The following is a 14,591-nucleotide window of genomic DNA, read 5'->3' on the forward strand; positions in this document are numbered from 1 at the left end:
AACGCTCTAACCGCTGAGCCAAACCGGCCAGGGCTAAATCTCTTTATTTTATATCCTATTGGTTCTATATCTCTGGAGAATGCTGCCTTCCTATTTCACTTGGCTTCCCTATACTCTTGGCCTCCCTATTTCACTCTGGCTTCATCTCCTATTTTTCTCCCTTCCATTGCTCTGCTGCAGCCACATGAGCACTCTTGCTGTTCCTTTAATATCCTAGGCAGACTCCTACCTCAGGGCCTTTGCACTTGCTGCTTCCTCCACCTTAGTGCTGGATATAGGCATAGTTCTCTGTCTCACATCATCAGTTCTCTGCTCAAATATCACCCTCCCCCTAAGCCTTCTATGAACACTCTACTTAAAATTGCACCACCCCCACTACCTCCACGCAAGACATCCTTTATTTCTTTTCACTGCCTTATTTTTCACCACAGAAAGAAAATATGACCATCTGACACACACAGTGTAAGTGACTGATACTGTTCATCTCCCCAATAGAAGTTCCATTAAGGGCAGAGGCTTTGTATAGCTTGTTCACTGCTGCATCTCATGTATAGGACTATGCCTTACACATAGTGGGTGCTCAAAAATATCTGTTGAAGACTGATGAACCTCAGAGGGAAGGGGGAAGGGGGCAGGAAGAGACAAACCAAAGAACTTATATGCATATATGCATAACCAATGGACAAAGACACAGTGCGGTGAAGATGGGAGCGGGAAGGAGGGTGTCAATGGGGGGGGAAAAAGGAGGGACATCTGTAATACTTTCAATAATAAAGATAAATTTAAATAAATAAAATCTAAAATATATATATATATATGTGTGTGTGTGTGTGTGTGTTGACTAAACTTATAAATGTCCTAGAAGTTTCAAATTTTAGCATAAAATTTTTATATTCTCATTAAAGCAATTAAGTTGTTGCCTGGGGCCAGAGGATTGAGGGCCAATTTGTAAAGGGGTACAGGGGAACTTTTGGGGTGATTGTTTTGTATCTCAATTGAGGTGGTTAAAGGAACATGCATTTTTCAAAAATCTTCATCATATACACTTGAAACGGGTTCATATTTTGTATGTATGTTATACATCAATAAAGTTGATTAAAACACCCTATATTCCAGACTGCCTTTCACACCAAAAAATGGTACATAAATTCACTTTTAGACTATGCATCCTGATTTGAGCTTTGGAAATTCTGTTCCACATGGTTTGAATTGGTATATAATTAAATTTTAAAATACTAATTGCTGCTCCTTGCTACAAAAACAAACACACAAAACAAAAAGTGCTCTTAGAAGTCCATAGGTTTAAGAATAGACTTTGAAGCCAAAAGAACCATGTTCAACTTGCTAAATGAACTTGAACAAGTTATTTAACCTCCCTTGGGCTTGCACAGCTCATGTATAAAAATAAGGAATAACAGAAGGAAGTGAGGTGAATAATACAGCATAGGCCTAAAATATAGTTCACCCAGTAACAGTCACTTTGCTTAATATTATTACCTCCATGTATGAGCTAGGAGAGCCACTCGAGTATCAGTGGGTTTTCCTAAAAGTGCTGTCAAGTTTGGGCCTGCGGACCACTGGAGAGGTCACCTGAATGAGTTGCAGATGGCAGTCTGGCCCTGAAATGTCCCCATCTCTAAGAAGCATGGCAGCATGCAGCACTGTCACAAACAAGCATCGAGACAGACAATCAAACAGCAAAAGCTACACCAAGGCCTCCCACATTCCGTTCACTTCTCTTTTTTTTTACATGAACAAGGGTATATTTATTTATTTATTTTCTTTATTGACTTTAGAGAGAGAGAGAGATAGAAACATCAATGAGAAAGAACATCCACTGGCCACCTCCTGCATAACCCCCACTGGGGATTTGGCCCACAACCTGGGCATGTGCCCTGACCAGGAATCGAACCAGCGACCTCTTGGTGCATGGGTTGACGCTCAACCACTGAGCCATACCGGCCGGGCCCATTCACTTTTTTCCCAATTACAGTTCCCTCTCTACTTCTCACTCCCAGCAGAACAGGAAACACCTGAGAAAATCATTATAACACTATCAGTAAAAGTAAAAATTTTTTAAATCCTCACCCAAGGACATTTTTCCATTTATTATCAGATAGATGGGGGGGGGGGGGACACACACACATATCAATTGGCTGCCTCCCACATGACCCTGACCAGTGCCAGGGACTGAACCATAATCAAGGTATGTGCCCTTGACTGGAATCGAACCCGAGACTCTGGTCCGTGGGCCTACACTCTAACCGCTGAGCCAAACCAGCCAGGACAATAAAAGTAAAAATTTTAAATAACCAAGATATCCAACAATTGGAAACTAGTCAATGCTATGTATAAAACGCAAACACTATGCATCCTTTAAAAAGAGTGGAAAGAACTCTCATCAGAGAAAGCAACGACACACTGTTCAGTTAAAAAAAAGTGCAGAACAGTATATATTATAATCCCATATCATTACAAGAAAAATGAAGGAGATATAGACATGTGTTTGAATCTGCATTAAAATTTTTTTTTATTTAATTCTACTTAAAATAAAACCAATGCAGCCTGACCGGTGTGGCCCAGTGGTTGAGCATCGACCCATACACCAAGAGGTGGCCAGTTCGATTCCTGGTCCAGGCACGTGCCCAGGTTGTCGCCCGGTCCCCAGTGGGGTGTGCAAGAGGCGGCTGGTCGATGTTCTCTTCATCAGTGTTTCCATCTCTCTCTCCCTCTCCCTTCCTTTCCTGTCTCTCTCTCTCTAAAATCAATAAAGAAAAAAATTTAAATAAAACCAATGCAGACATCAATAAAAAGTAAACAAAGAGCAGGGCAATCAAGGAAGGGTGCCACCTCAGGGGAGAGTAAGTCAATCTCATGCACTTTTATTTTTTAGGCGAATTCATGATTCCTTAAGGGTTTACTTAAAATCAGACATGAACTCAGTGCTCTCAAACCAAAGCAGCCTCGTCCTACTTTGTGTGGTTTTCTCACTGATAGTTGGTACAACAACAAATAAGGGAGCGTGTGTGTATTTGCTTGTTTGGGGGCATATGAAGATATAAATAGAGTTGAGGCAAAAATCTATCTTGGTCAAAATAAATTCCTGCTCAAAACTTTCCAGGGTTTTTGATTAATAAGTGAAAGACTGATATGCCAGAGACCTGCTATTAGGGGACAAGAACAGGAAAAATGGCAGAACAAAGACCTGAGTTTTAATCCTGTTTGTGCCACTTAGTAGCTACACAACATCGGGCATTAACTTCCGTGAGCGTCAGGTGTCTCATCAGTCAAACAGGCATGAGCAGAGTCTCCTGCCCGCATTGCAGTGTTGTGAGAATTGGCAGAGAAACTGCAAAGCTCCCAGCACAGCACCTCCAGGAACTACAACTTTAGTGTAGGTGGTTTATAAGTAGCACCCAAAATTTGATTACATAGATTTCAGTGAATCTTGATTAAAGGGAATGTTCAAAGAATTCATCCAGTTGACTGACTTCTCTAAATGAATGAATACTGGCCAGGGAAGAAAACAAAAGCTATGCACATTTTCAGCGGGTACGGACATAACTAAAGCTTGAGGCTCAGTGGTATTTTGCCAAGGAGAGCCAGGAGAAAGACTTGCCCACAGCACTTAGAGCTGGAGTCCCAAGACTGAAAAGAGGACTGAGTTTAAGGACCACTTCAGGCCCACAGTCTGACCTCTTAGTGATTTAGAATTTATCTTCCGCCTACTACCCCAAAGGATCAGAGGCAGATTATAGTAAGTCACATACTCGGTAGACTAATCTTAAATGAAAAGATAAGAATCGAAGGAGCGTAATGAGGGTGAAGCACTGAGATCTGCTGCAACTGAAAATAAAACTTCGCTCTGGGCATCCAGAATTAAGGCGCAAAAGCAAACTTGCAGACTGTCATTAGGCAGGGGAAGAATCACAATCAATCAGGAAAGGCAAATTTTCCTAGAACTCAACTCAACATTTTATAATCAGAAACTGATCCTAGGAAGTTATGATTCTGATTCCTTCCCACCTCCCAAACTCCTGACGTAAGCTTTGGTGTGTCAGTCTCCAAAGCTCTGCCAATTTCCAGCTGTGTGACCCGGAGTCAATGCCTCACCTCTCTGAACCTGTTTCCTCATCCTTAAAAGGGAATGATGATCCGACTTTTATATGAAAGGGAATGAAAGAACATTTGCTAGCATTAACGGGGTGTTTGCTAAACATCAAAAACATTATCTCTCTGAAATCTCCAAATAACCATAGAAGGCAAGTCCTATAAATATTTTACAGATGAACTCTGAGATTCAGAGAGGTGGAGACAGTTGCCATTGTCACACAGCTAAAAAGCAGACGAGCCAGAACTCAATTTCATGCTTCTGTGATACCAACACACAAGTTTAACTGTACTTTTCCACTTTCCCTGTATATGTCAAGCACAGTTCCTGGCACATAGTAGGTACTGAACATATGAGTTCCCTTCCTCACTCCTTCCTTTTCTCCTGAAATGTGTATGTATATAAAGGGTGGGGCAAAAGTAGGTTTACAGTTGTTTGTATGGAAAATATAATAATAAATAATAATACAAGAATAAACTCTGTGTTTTGGGTACTCGCAACTGTAAACCTTCTTTTGCCCCACTCTGTGTGTATGTGTGTATATGTTTATACATATATATAAATAAATAAATTCAAAGTGTACTAAAATAACAGTATCTTACATTTATATAGCTTCTTTCCTCTAAGGAGATCATACTACCTAATCTATTTTCGCTACTAATCTTACCAAATCTCTACCTATCATTATTACTTGACTCATTTTACAAATGAGGAACCAGAAGGCAGCAAGCTGTAGGGTGACATGCCCCAAATCAAATGGAAGTCACTGCCAAAACCAAGTATAAACCTTGGTCCTTTTTTCATCTAAATCAACCTTTATCCTCTCACATGACACAGCCTCCATAATAAAGAACAGATCATTCATTTTTTATCTGGAAAACTACCAAATGTACAATTCAGTAAGGGGCCTCATGACCTTACCACCTTGTCAAAGGGAAGAAAGTATATAAAAAATGAGGTTTGCAGGAGCAGACAGTTTTGGTCCGTCAACTTTCTCTTGGATTACGCCCATTAGCTAACATGAAATAATGTAAAATATAATGTAACAGAGCCCTGTGTCTTTAGAAATTCAAGTTAAACTCGCTCATCTTTCAAACTTATATACACCGCTCTAAGTGCGACCATTCAGTCCTGTGGGGCTGCAAAGGTGGGCATTATGGGAACTAAATCTTTGAGAGAAAAATATGATACACAATCAGGCCCCTCTAAGAGGAACTGAAGCCAGCAATGAGCATTCAGCACATAATTCACAGCCTCACAGAACTCTGGAGCTCCACCAGGGACCTGGCAGACCACTGAGAGCAGCCCCTTCACCTAGAACAGGAGCAAACCATGGCTCAGGGAGGTTAAGTGGCTTTTCCAAGACTTCACAGATAGGAGAGCAAGAGTTAAACAATAAGCCTGCTGACAATTACCATTCCACTTGCAAATCTTGCTCCTAATGTCCAGGAGTACACTTAGCACTTTCCAAAACTACACATCTATTCCAAGTCTGGGAGAGAGAGCCTGCACGCTGGTCACAGAAAAATTCTGGATTCAAACCCTCACTGCCACTTACTGACCATGTTATCTTGGGCAAGTCCCTTAATTCCTCTGAATTTACTTTTTTTTTCACCTATAATCTATAATAGTTACATTCCACAAGTAAGCCGCAGGTGATGGAAACAAAGGGCCCGCGTAGCCTGTGAGGCCATGCAGGCAAACCTCAGGTCTGCACGTCTCCGGCATTCGGCACCGAGCCTGGCACACGGCACATCTGCAGAAGATTTGCTGAGCAAATCAATGAACTAACCAGGTAAACAGGTACTGGACTTGTACCCAAGTTTACCTGATACTTAAATACCAGGCTTTATTGCTTCCAATTCCTATGATTTCAAAGCAGAGTGTTAATTCTGACTTACAGAGTACTGAGAAAACAATGAAATAAGATGGCCATTTTCTGGTCATAAAGCAGGAAAATAGTTCAGTGGGAAAAGTTCCTGGACTCAGTTTGGGGATTAATTCTTGTTGCTCACATGGGTGCATCCTGAAGCCTTGGAATTAACTAAACCTGGGTTTAGGTCCCAGCTACAGTATTAGCTATGTGAACTCAGAGATACTACTTTACCTCTCTGAGCTTAATTTTCCACACCTGGAAAAAAAAACCTACCTCAAGGGGATGGTGTGACAAATGAGGCAACATGAATAAATACAGGATGGCGTGTGGAACCAAAGACCCTCAACTAGTGTTACTTACACTCCTTTTCCCTTCCAGTTATTTGAAAGCGTCATTCATTCATTTCACTTAGGTCTCCACTCAAATGCCACTTCCTTCCTGAACCTCCCTATCCACAATAAAACCCCAACTCCTTCTATCCCCTTATCCTGCTTATTTTTCTTCATAGTCCTTATCATCATCACTTGATATTACAGTATGTATTTCTTTGTTTTTCTGTGTACTATGCCTATTCACCTATAAGGTAAGCCCCAGAACAGGGGCTTTTGTTGTTTGTTTTCATTACTGCTGTACCTTGACAACTAGGAAAGTACCTGGCATGTAGTTAGTGCTTAATAAATATTTGCTGAATGATGGAATGAATTAATTTAACACCTTTTTGAGGCACTCTGTAGGAGTAGGGACTTGAAGATAATTAAGAAGTGAGATTACGGAGGGAGAAACTAATTCAGCCTGCTACGGAACCTGAGTAGGCAGATCTCGATTTCACCTGGACTATTGCAGCTGCCTCCCCCTGTTCTCCTGTGTCTACTCTGTCCCCTTCCATTCCAATACTTAATCAGCAGCCAGAGAGGCCCCCGAAAACTCAACATCAGATCGATCAGCCCAAACTCCTTACCACTGCCTGATCATCAGCCTCTACTCACTAGTCCAAGCCCCTCTCCTAACACTCCCTCCCTCCCCCTCCCTCAGTTCCGGACAGACTAGCTTTCTCTTTCTTAAGCATGTCAAGGTCTTAATCATTTTTCTTTTTTAATTTAAAAATAAACATATAGCCCTGGCCGGTTTGGCTCAGCAGTTAAAGCGTCAGCTCATGGACCAAAGAGTTGTGGGTTTGATTCCTGGTCAAGGGCACACACCTCGGTTGCAGGTTCGATTCCCAGCCCCAGTCAGGATTGTGGGGAAAGCAACCAATCGATGTGTATCTCTCACATTGATGCCTGTCTGTCTGTCTCTCTCTCCCTCCCTCCATTCCACTCTATTTAAAAATCAACATAAAAATATCCTTGGGTGAGGATTAACAAAAACAAACAAACAGTAGTCCCACTTACCTGTAGGATGTATTAAAAAAAAAACCCTAGTAGATTCTGAAACTGCACATAGTACTGAACCTTATACATACTATACTTTTTCCTATATTTATATTCTGATGATACAATTTAATTTATAAATCAGGCACAGTAAGGAATTGACAATAACTAATAATATAGAACTATTATACTATAATAAAAGTTATGTAAATGTGGCCTCTCAAAATATCTTACTATATTGTACTCACCCTTTTTCACATTTTTTTCCTTCACAATTTCACAGACAGATGATTCATACTTACCACAGATCTTAGCAGCCTCAGCATCTGATTTTTTTTTCTTTCCTTATTAAGTTCAGATCTTTCACCTTTTTAAAGTAGCACTTTATGGCTTCTCTCTGGCATATCCAAATGGCCAGCATCATTACTCTTGCACTTTGGGGCCATTATTAAGTAAAATAAAGGTGACTTGAACACAAGTTCTTCGATACCACAGCAGCTGATTTGATAACCGAGATGGCTAATGAATGACTGATGGGGGGTTAACATACGCAGCGTGGACCCGCTGGACAAAGGAATGATTCACATCCAGGTGGGATGGAGCAGGAAGGCTTGAGATTTCATCACACTACTCAGAATGGCGCACAATTTAAAACATATCAATTGTTTATTTCTGGAATTTTCCATTTTGTATTTTCGGGCCACAGATGACCAAGGGTAAAAACTGCTAAAAGCAAAACCCCAAATATGGGAGGACTACTGTCCACTTTAATTCACTTAAAACTGTAAGTGCTATATATTTATATAATTAACAATATCCTGTTCTTATGCCTAAAATTCTTCAACAATCAAGGTCTAATGTAAAAGTAACTCTTCAAAGAACATGGATTCGAGATTACAAGTATCGAGGACTTTTCTGATTTGGGCCCTTGTGCTGACAGTTCCCACTGCCTAGAAAGTCCTTCCCCGAGGCTGACTCTTCCTCACCATTCAGCTCTCGGCGAACGGAGCTTCCTTAAAGAGCCCTCCCAGGCCAAAGGTGTCCCTGCCACTGGCAGGCACCCTCAGCAAATCACTCTCTACTGGGTCTCACTGCCTTTTCTTTCCACAGAGCGTTTCACTGTCTGGAAAGACTTTATCTATGTATATGTCCCATCTTCCCCCCAGGAATGTAAACTACATGAGCACAAGGACTTTATCAGGAGACTGGTGCACCCCTAGTACACAGGAGGTACTCAATAAATATTTCTGAATCAGTAAACTAGACCTCAAAAGATGCTGGAGTTTGCCAGGATGAGAAGTACAGGTCAAGTATGCGATCAGCCTAACAGTATCATGGATGTTGGTTTTCTTCCAAGGACAACTGCCCCACTGCATCAAAATATGTAAATTTCAGCCAAACTTACTTGGGGATGGGTACCCGAATTAGCGTCCCTTCCACTTCTGGGTTCAGATTCATTCCACTTTCTCTTATAGCCTTGATAGCTGCAGCTGTACACTGAAAACCAGATCAAAAGGTAAACAGAATTAGTAAATAATTATTACCAGATGCAAGCCCTCTGTCGATAACTGGCAACCCATCTTGGCAGAACATGGAAACATTTAGTTCTGTTACCAGTAAGATCAGGAAGTTACATTGGTGTAGAGTGCTTTGATCAAGCAGAATAGCAAACTATGTCCACTCCTGGTACCAGTGTACTGCGGGAGGAAAAAAAGCAAAGAGAAGGAAAAAATAAAAAGAAAACAGCTCTGCTTCTTTGAAAAGATTTCAATGGTTTGAGGCAAGACAGATCAAAACCACAATAAATCCTCAAGGGAGGGGGGCTGGTCTGTGCAAAGATTGGTGTAAAGACAGATGAAAGATTTTATACATTAAAAATTCCAGTTGACATTTTACACTCAAAATAACCAGTGCCGATTTGGAATGAGTAAATAAATTTAACTCATTCGTATCTACACTCACACCAACCTCACTCCTGTCTGGAATGAGCAATGACTCTCTCCAGGAAAGGCAGAATGGTGTATTGGCGAAAAGCATGGGCTTTGGACTCCGAAAGCTCTCAGTTCAAATTCTAGCTGTGGGATGTGAGGGCGATCTGGCTGTGACATCTGTCACCCCATTGATCGTCAGGGTTGATTCGGCTGATCTGGCTGGCTAGGCGGGTGTCCCCCTCCTCCCTCACCGATCCCTGTGTCCCTCCCAAAGGCGCGCTCGAAGAGGATGACCTTCCCCCGAGGAGAAGACAGGTCTTCAGTCAAGGGTATACAAGCAGCTGCGCTCCCCTGCTAGAACCTCCAAACAAGCCCTCAAATCCCAGCTCTGCTTACCGTGTGACCCTGGGCACAAGCCTGACTGCTCTTGAGCCTCCATTTCATAATCTGAATTCATATGGTACCTACACCTCAGAGAGGATTGAATGAGGTAGCATGAGCAATGCACTTTGCTCTGTATCTGGCCCATAGTAACACCCAGAAGAGTCATTACATACATTTAGTACCTAAAGGTAAGAATGCACAATACCCCCAAACAAGGCTGAGATGATGTCACCACTTAGCTGATGCACTGCTGTCCTGCCTATCATCCTCCAGGGTCTTCTCTGACACAGTCCTGCTCGCTAATGTGCCTCCCCGAAGTGTCTCACCTTACCTGGAACAACATTATAACCACATCTGGTATGCAATTCCTTTTTTTTTTTTCCTCACCTGAGGACATTTTTTTTGCATTTATCTTCAGATAGAGCAGGAGGGAGAGAGAGAGAAACACTGATGTGAGAGAGACAAGACACATCAACCGGTTGCCACCTACACGACCCCAACTGGGGCAGGGGACAAACTACAACTGTGGTACATGCCCTTAGCGGGAACCGAACCTGGGACTCTCTGGTCCACGAGCCGATGCTCTAACCGCTGAGCCAAACTGGCCAGAGCTGGTATGCAATTCTAAAGGACAAAAGATAGCAGTGTGGAAGAGAGATACTTTCATTGGCAATGACAATGTGGAATTCATGAAAATGAGGCCTCTGACATTTTCCAAATAATTTTAGGTTTGACTAGAGCCAATCCATGTCACTTGGATTCACAGGGCCAATTCTCAGCCTGGAGCTCCTCTCTAGACTCTGGTTCAAAAAAATGGGGTTTGCGGAGTACCTATTTGACCTTTCCAGGGTTTGCTTTGGTTTTTGAGGGAGTGCCTAAAAAGCTTATCTATTTCATTTTTAAATGGCTTTAATTCTACAGGGACATAAGGGGTAGCCATAGGTCAAAAGACGAACCAGAACTTCCACATGCAGATGAATGATTTCCTTGGGAGGCTGTACACAGAATTTAACAGTGTGGGCACTGCTTAAAACAGTAAATTCTTAAAATAGTACCTTTGACCATTGACTATTGGAGCTGGAAGGGATCTGTGACAAATACAGCCCCTTCCTTCTGTATACAGGGACTTACCGGATCAGGTCACATCCCTAAGCACAGATGGTCTTCCTGGAGAGCCGAGAGCCGATCCGTGGAGTGAGGACCTCACCCATCATACTTCCACTTACTTGCAGAGATAAGAGGAGACACTAGGCTCCTCAACTCTCAGTCTAGTAATGTCAATCTGTCTATATTTTCTCCCAGATCCCCTAGCTCAATGTATTTAGTAACTGCAGCACAGGGGATTTGATTTTTTGTAAATGGCCAAAAATAATTTGGAATTAGGTCTGGCGTATTTAAGGGTATGGCCAAGGTAAATAAAAGAGCTAGATAAATGAAATATTCCTCTGCAAGAGAACAGCTATTTTCCTTAATAAAATGAAACACAGATTTTTACAGTTAACAATAAAGGGAGAATCTCCACTTTGGAGAGGTGGCCTGATCTCGGCCCCAATCCTCCTTTCCTGATGCTTCTTACTGAATGACTGACAACTCATCGTGGTAACATCCCACCCCCAACCCCTCCCTTTCACAATCGGACCCATGTGTTTCCATACAACCTTCCCCTGTAAGTAGAGGAGGACCTCCTACTGATACCAAGCTGGTTAGTCACTATTTCTCAATAGTTACATCTTCCCAATATAAGGCTCAGTGCCAGGCACACAGTAAGCGCTCAGTGAAAGCTTGTTGAAAGAGTGTATTAATAAAATGACTCAGCCCTGGCCGGTTTTTCTCAGTGGTTAGAGCGTCAGCCTGTGGTCCAAAGACACCTGGGTTCAGTCCCTGCTAAGGGCACGTACCTCGGTTGCGGTTTGTCCCCGGCCCTGGTTGGTTGTGCGGGTGGCAGCCACTCAATGTGTCCCTTTCATGTTGATGTTTCTCTCTCTCTCTCTCTTTCTTCCTCTCTCCCCCTCCCACTCTAACTGAACAAAAAATGGAAAAATGTCCTCAGGTGAGAATAAAAAAATAAAATTAAAATAATAAAATGACTCAGATCTATTAGGACAACTCATCTCCTTACTTCTACTTCTTATATATAACCCCCCAGAACCTTGTTTTATACTTTACTTGTTCTCTGCCCTTTCATATGCAGAAAAAATGTAAATCAGGAGAGGTTTCATTTTGCAAAGAAACCTACTAGAAGAGGTAGTTCTAAAATATTCTAAATGTGTATTTTAGTTTGATGTGGTAGGATGCAGAAACTCGGGGAATTACAGTCATTTTCCCAACATGACTTCTGAACTACTCAAGGTTCAGATAAAAAGGCATATATTTCTATCACATTTCCATCTTTTATCTTAGCCTTTGTTCCCTCACTGAAGGGTTACTCACTAGTACCCCAGGGCAAATAGGCTGTTCTCAAAGGGCTACACTGACCAAATGGTTGTGGCTGCTTGGAGTACTATGTTGAGAAAGATCACAGACCCCATCTGAGGTCAGACAGGAAGGAGTGCTGTCATCAATTAGCAATGTCTGCTTTTGCCATTCTTAAGTTAATCTATGCTACAGGACGAAAGATGATAAAACTTTTGTGGACAGGTGAACAAGTCCTTGACCCTTTGGGTTAAGTCAACTTTGTTTCAAGCCATTTCAATTACTGGCCTTCCATTTTCTTTATATCCCAAAGACTCCCTAGAATGTAAGGTCTATGAAAGCAAGAACCTCATCTGTCTTAATCATCAGTGAATTCCAGCACCTCAAATAAAACCTAGTAACTTGCAGGGACTCAAAAAATATCTGTTGAATTAATAAGTGAATAGCAAAAGGAGCACAGGCTTTAGTACCAAACAGATCTATGTTCAAATCTTGGTTCTATCACAACAGTGTGAACCTGGGGGAGATCGTTTACTTCTCTGAGCCTCAGTTTTCTCATCCATAAAATGGAACAAATAACACTTAATTTTAGAGAGTACCTAGAGACAAAACATGATAAAGTAGTGCCCGGCAACACAGTAGACACTCAGTACACATTAGCTTTCCTCCTTCTACAAGGGCAGTAATGGAGCCTGCAGATTTTTTTTTCATTGCCTTGTTCAAATCATGCTGTGGTTTTTTACCCCCTTCTTTTCTTTCCCATCATTAACTCTAGCTGCAGGCAAGTTTATGGAAAGCAGCAACTATGTGTATCATTTATCAAGCAGGACACATGTTAAACAAATGCAACACAGTTTTCTGTCCTCGATGCATTTGAAAGGATTATGCATGTAAATCTGCATTGTGTCACTACAGCATGACACAGAAATGCACTGGTTTGGAAAGAAAGCCAACCGCATGTGAAACAGAAAGGAATTACATAAACACAGGGAGGATTAGCTCAGCATTTTGAAGCTATGAACCTGGGTACTCTATGGACAGCTTCTAAAGTGGAGGAAGGAAATGTTTAGTTAAGACTATTTGTTTAATATATATATACACCAGATGAGATAAAGGAATTCAAAAGACAATGTAACTCACACTTCCTCATTCTGTCCTTGTAAAGAACGTCTCTACTGAAATGCTTGTAAAGGTGTTTTTTGTCCCCCACTCCCAACCCCCTTAAAACCCACAGACTTTTGACTTGGAGAAATGGCAAAGATGCTTTGGTTGGAAAATGAAAGATATACTCCAACTTCCTAAGAAAAAATTAAGCTGTTAATACCTCCTCCTGCCTCATAAGATGCGCTGGTGGCCAATCAGGCGCTTCTTCTGTGAATGCCATTTGCCATTTAACAGAAGTGGCTGGCTCTGAAAAGCAATCTGCCTGATGAGGTCTTCAAGCTGTGTAATTAGGAGGCTATTCCCTAAATTGGCCTGCAGTGCCTATGGGATTAGATGAACCAGGCAGAGAGGCCTCAGCAGTTCAGAGGGGGCCAAAAAGGGAACAAGTTGAGGGTTCCCCTTTTGTCCCTTTCTCAGCTCCTCAGTAATACCAGGAATGAGGGCCTCCCTTCCATCAACCTAGTAACAAGTATTCATCCACCTGAGGAAAATGTACTGAGTGCTTCCATGTGCCAGGCACTGTTTTAGGTGCTCAACACAATGAACAAGTTAGATATAATTCCTGCATTCCAAGCTTACAACCTAGTGACAGTGAGATGGAAAGTAAAGATGCAAATAAATATATAACCATTAATAACGATAAGTGCAATGAAAAGAACTGTGCTCTGTAAGAGAGGGTAGTATGGAGGAATAGTTTAGATCGGATAGATTAGGGAAGGCTTCCCTGAGAAAGTGACATTTAAGTTGTGATCCAACCAATGTCAGGCCAATAAACTCAATAAAAATAAATAAAAATTAAACATAAACGGCAAAAAAAAAAAGAAAAAATATATATATATATATATCAGTTAGTCAGGCAAGAGTGTTCCAAGCAAAGGGAAGTGCGCATGCAAAGCCCTGAGGATGCAAAGGGTGTGGTGTGTTTGAGGAACTAAAAGATCAGGGTGGCTACAGTGGTGTAGAAGGATGACAGGGGCACAAGACTGGGGACACTGGGAGATGCAGGCAGGGGCACATCATACCAAGCCTTCTAAGCCACAGCAATCTTTTTCTTAAAAATTACTTGAAGTCACTGGTAAATGTAAAGCATGGGAATGACATGATCCAATGTATATTTTTATAAGTTCGCTCTAGCTGCAGTATGGAGAAGGGAACGGGGGAGCAAGCCTGGCACATTAGCTACAAGAGCCCTCTGATCTGAAAGTGTTCATAGCAAGGGCTTTTCCTTACTCATATCTCTAATCCAGCCTGTCAAATCCAGCAGGTCCACCTGCGATCTATGTCTTTGGGACAGACACACTGAAACAAACAACTAGAACAGAAAAGGACTTCAGATTCCTTCA

General features: G+C 41.8%; 1 protein-coding gene across 4 annotated transcripts in view; it reads right to left on the reverse strand.

Annotated features, from left to right (window-relative positions):
* Positions 1–14,591, reverse strand: part of MRRF (mitochondrial ribosome recycling factor) — a 51,594-nt gene that overhangs the window by 22,824 nt on the left and 14,179 nt on the right. For all 4 annotated transcript variants that reach the window (XM_036262077.1, XM_036262073.1, XM_036262075.1 and 1 more), the window contains exon 5: positions 8,763–8,854. In XM_036262077.1, the coding sequence (XP_036117970.1) occupies positions 8,763–8,854 (92 nt within the window). The remainder of the gene's footprint in view (positions 1–8,762; positions 8,855–14,591) is intronic.

The sequence above is a fragment of the Molossus molossus genome, unplaced genomic scaffold (assembly GCF_014108415.1).
Source record: "Molossus molossus isolate mMolMol1 unplaced genomic scaffold, mMolMol1.p scaffold_m16_p_14, whole genome shotgun sequence".
In the NCBI taxonomy this organism is placed as follows: Eukaryota; Metazoa; Chordata; class Mammalia; order Chiroptera; family Molossidae; genus Molossus; species Molossus molossus.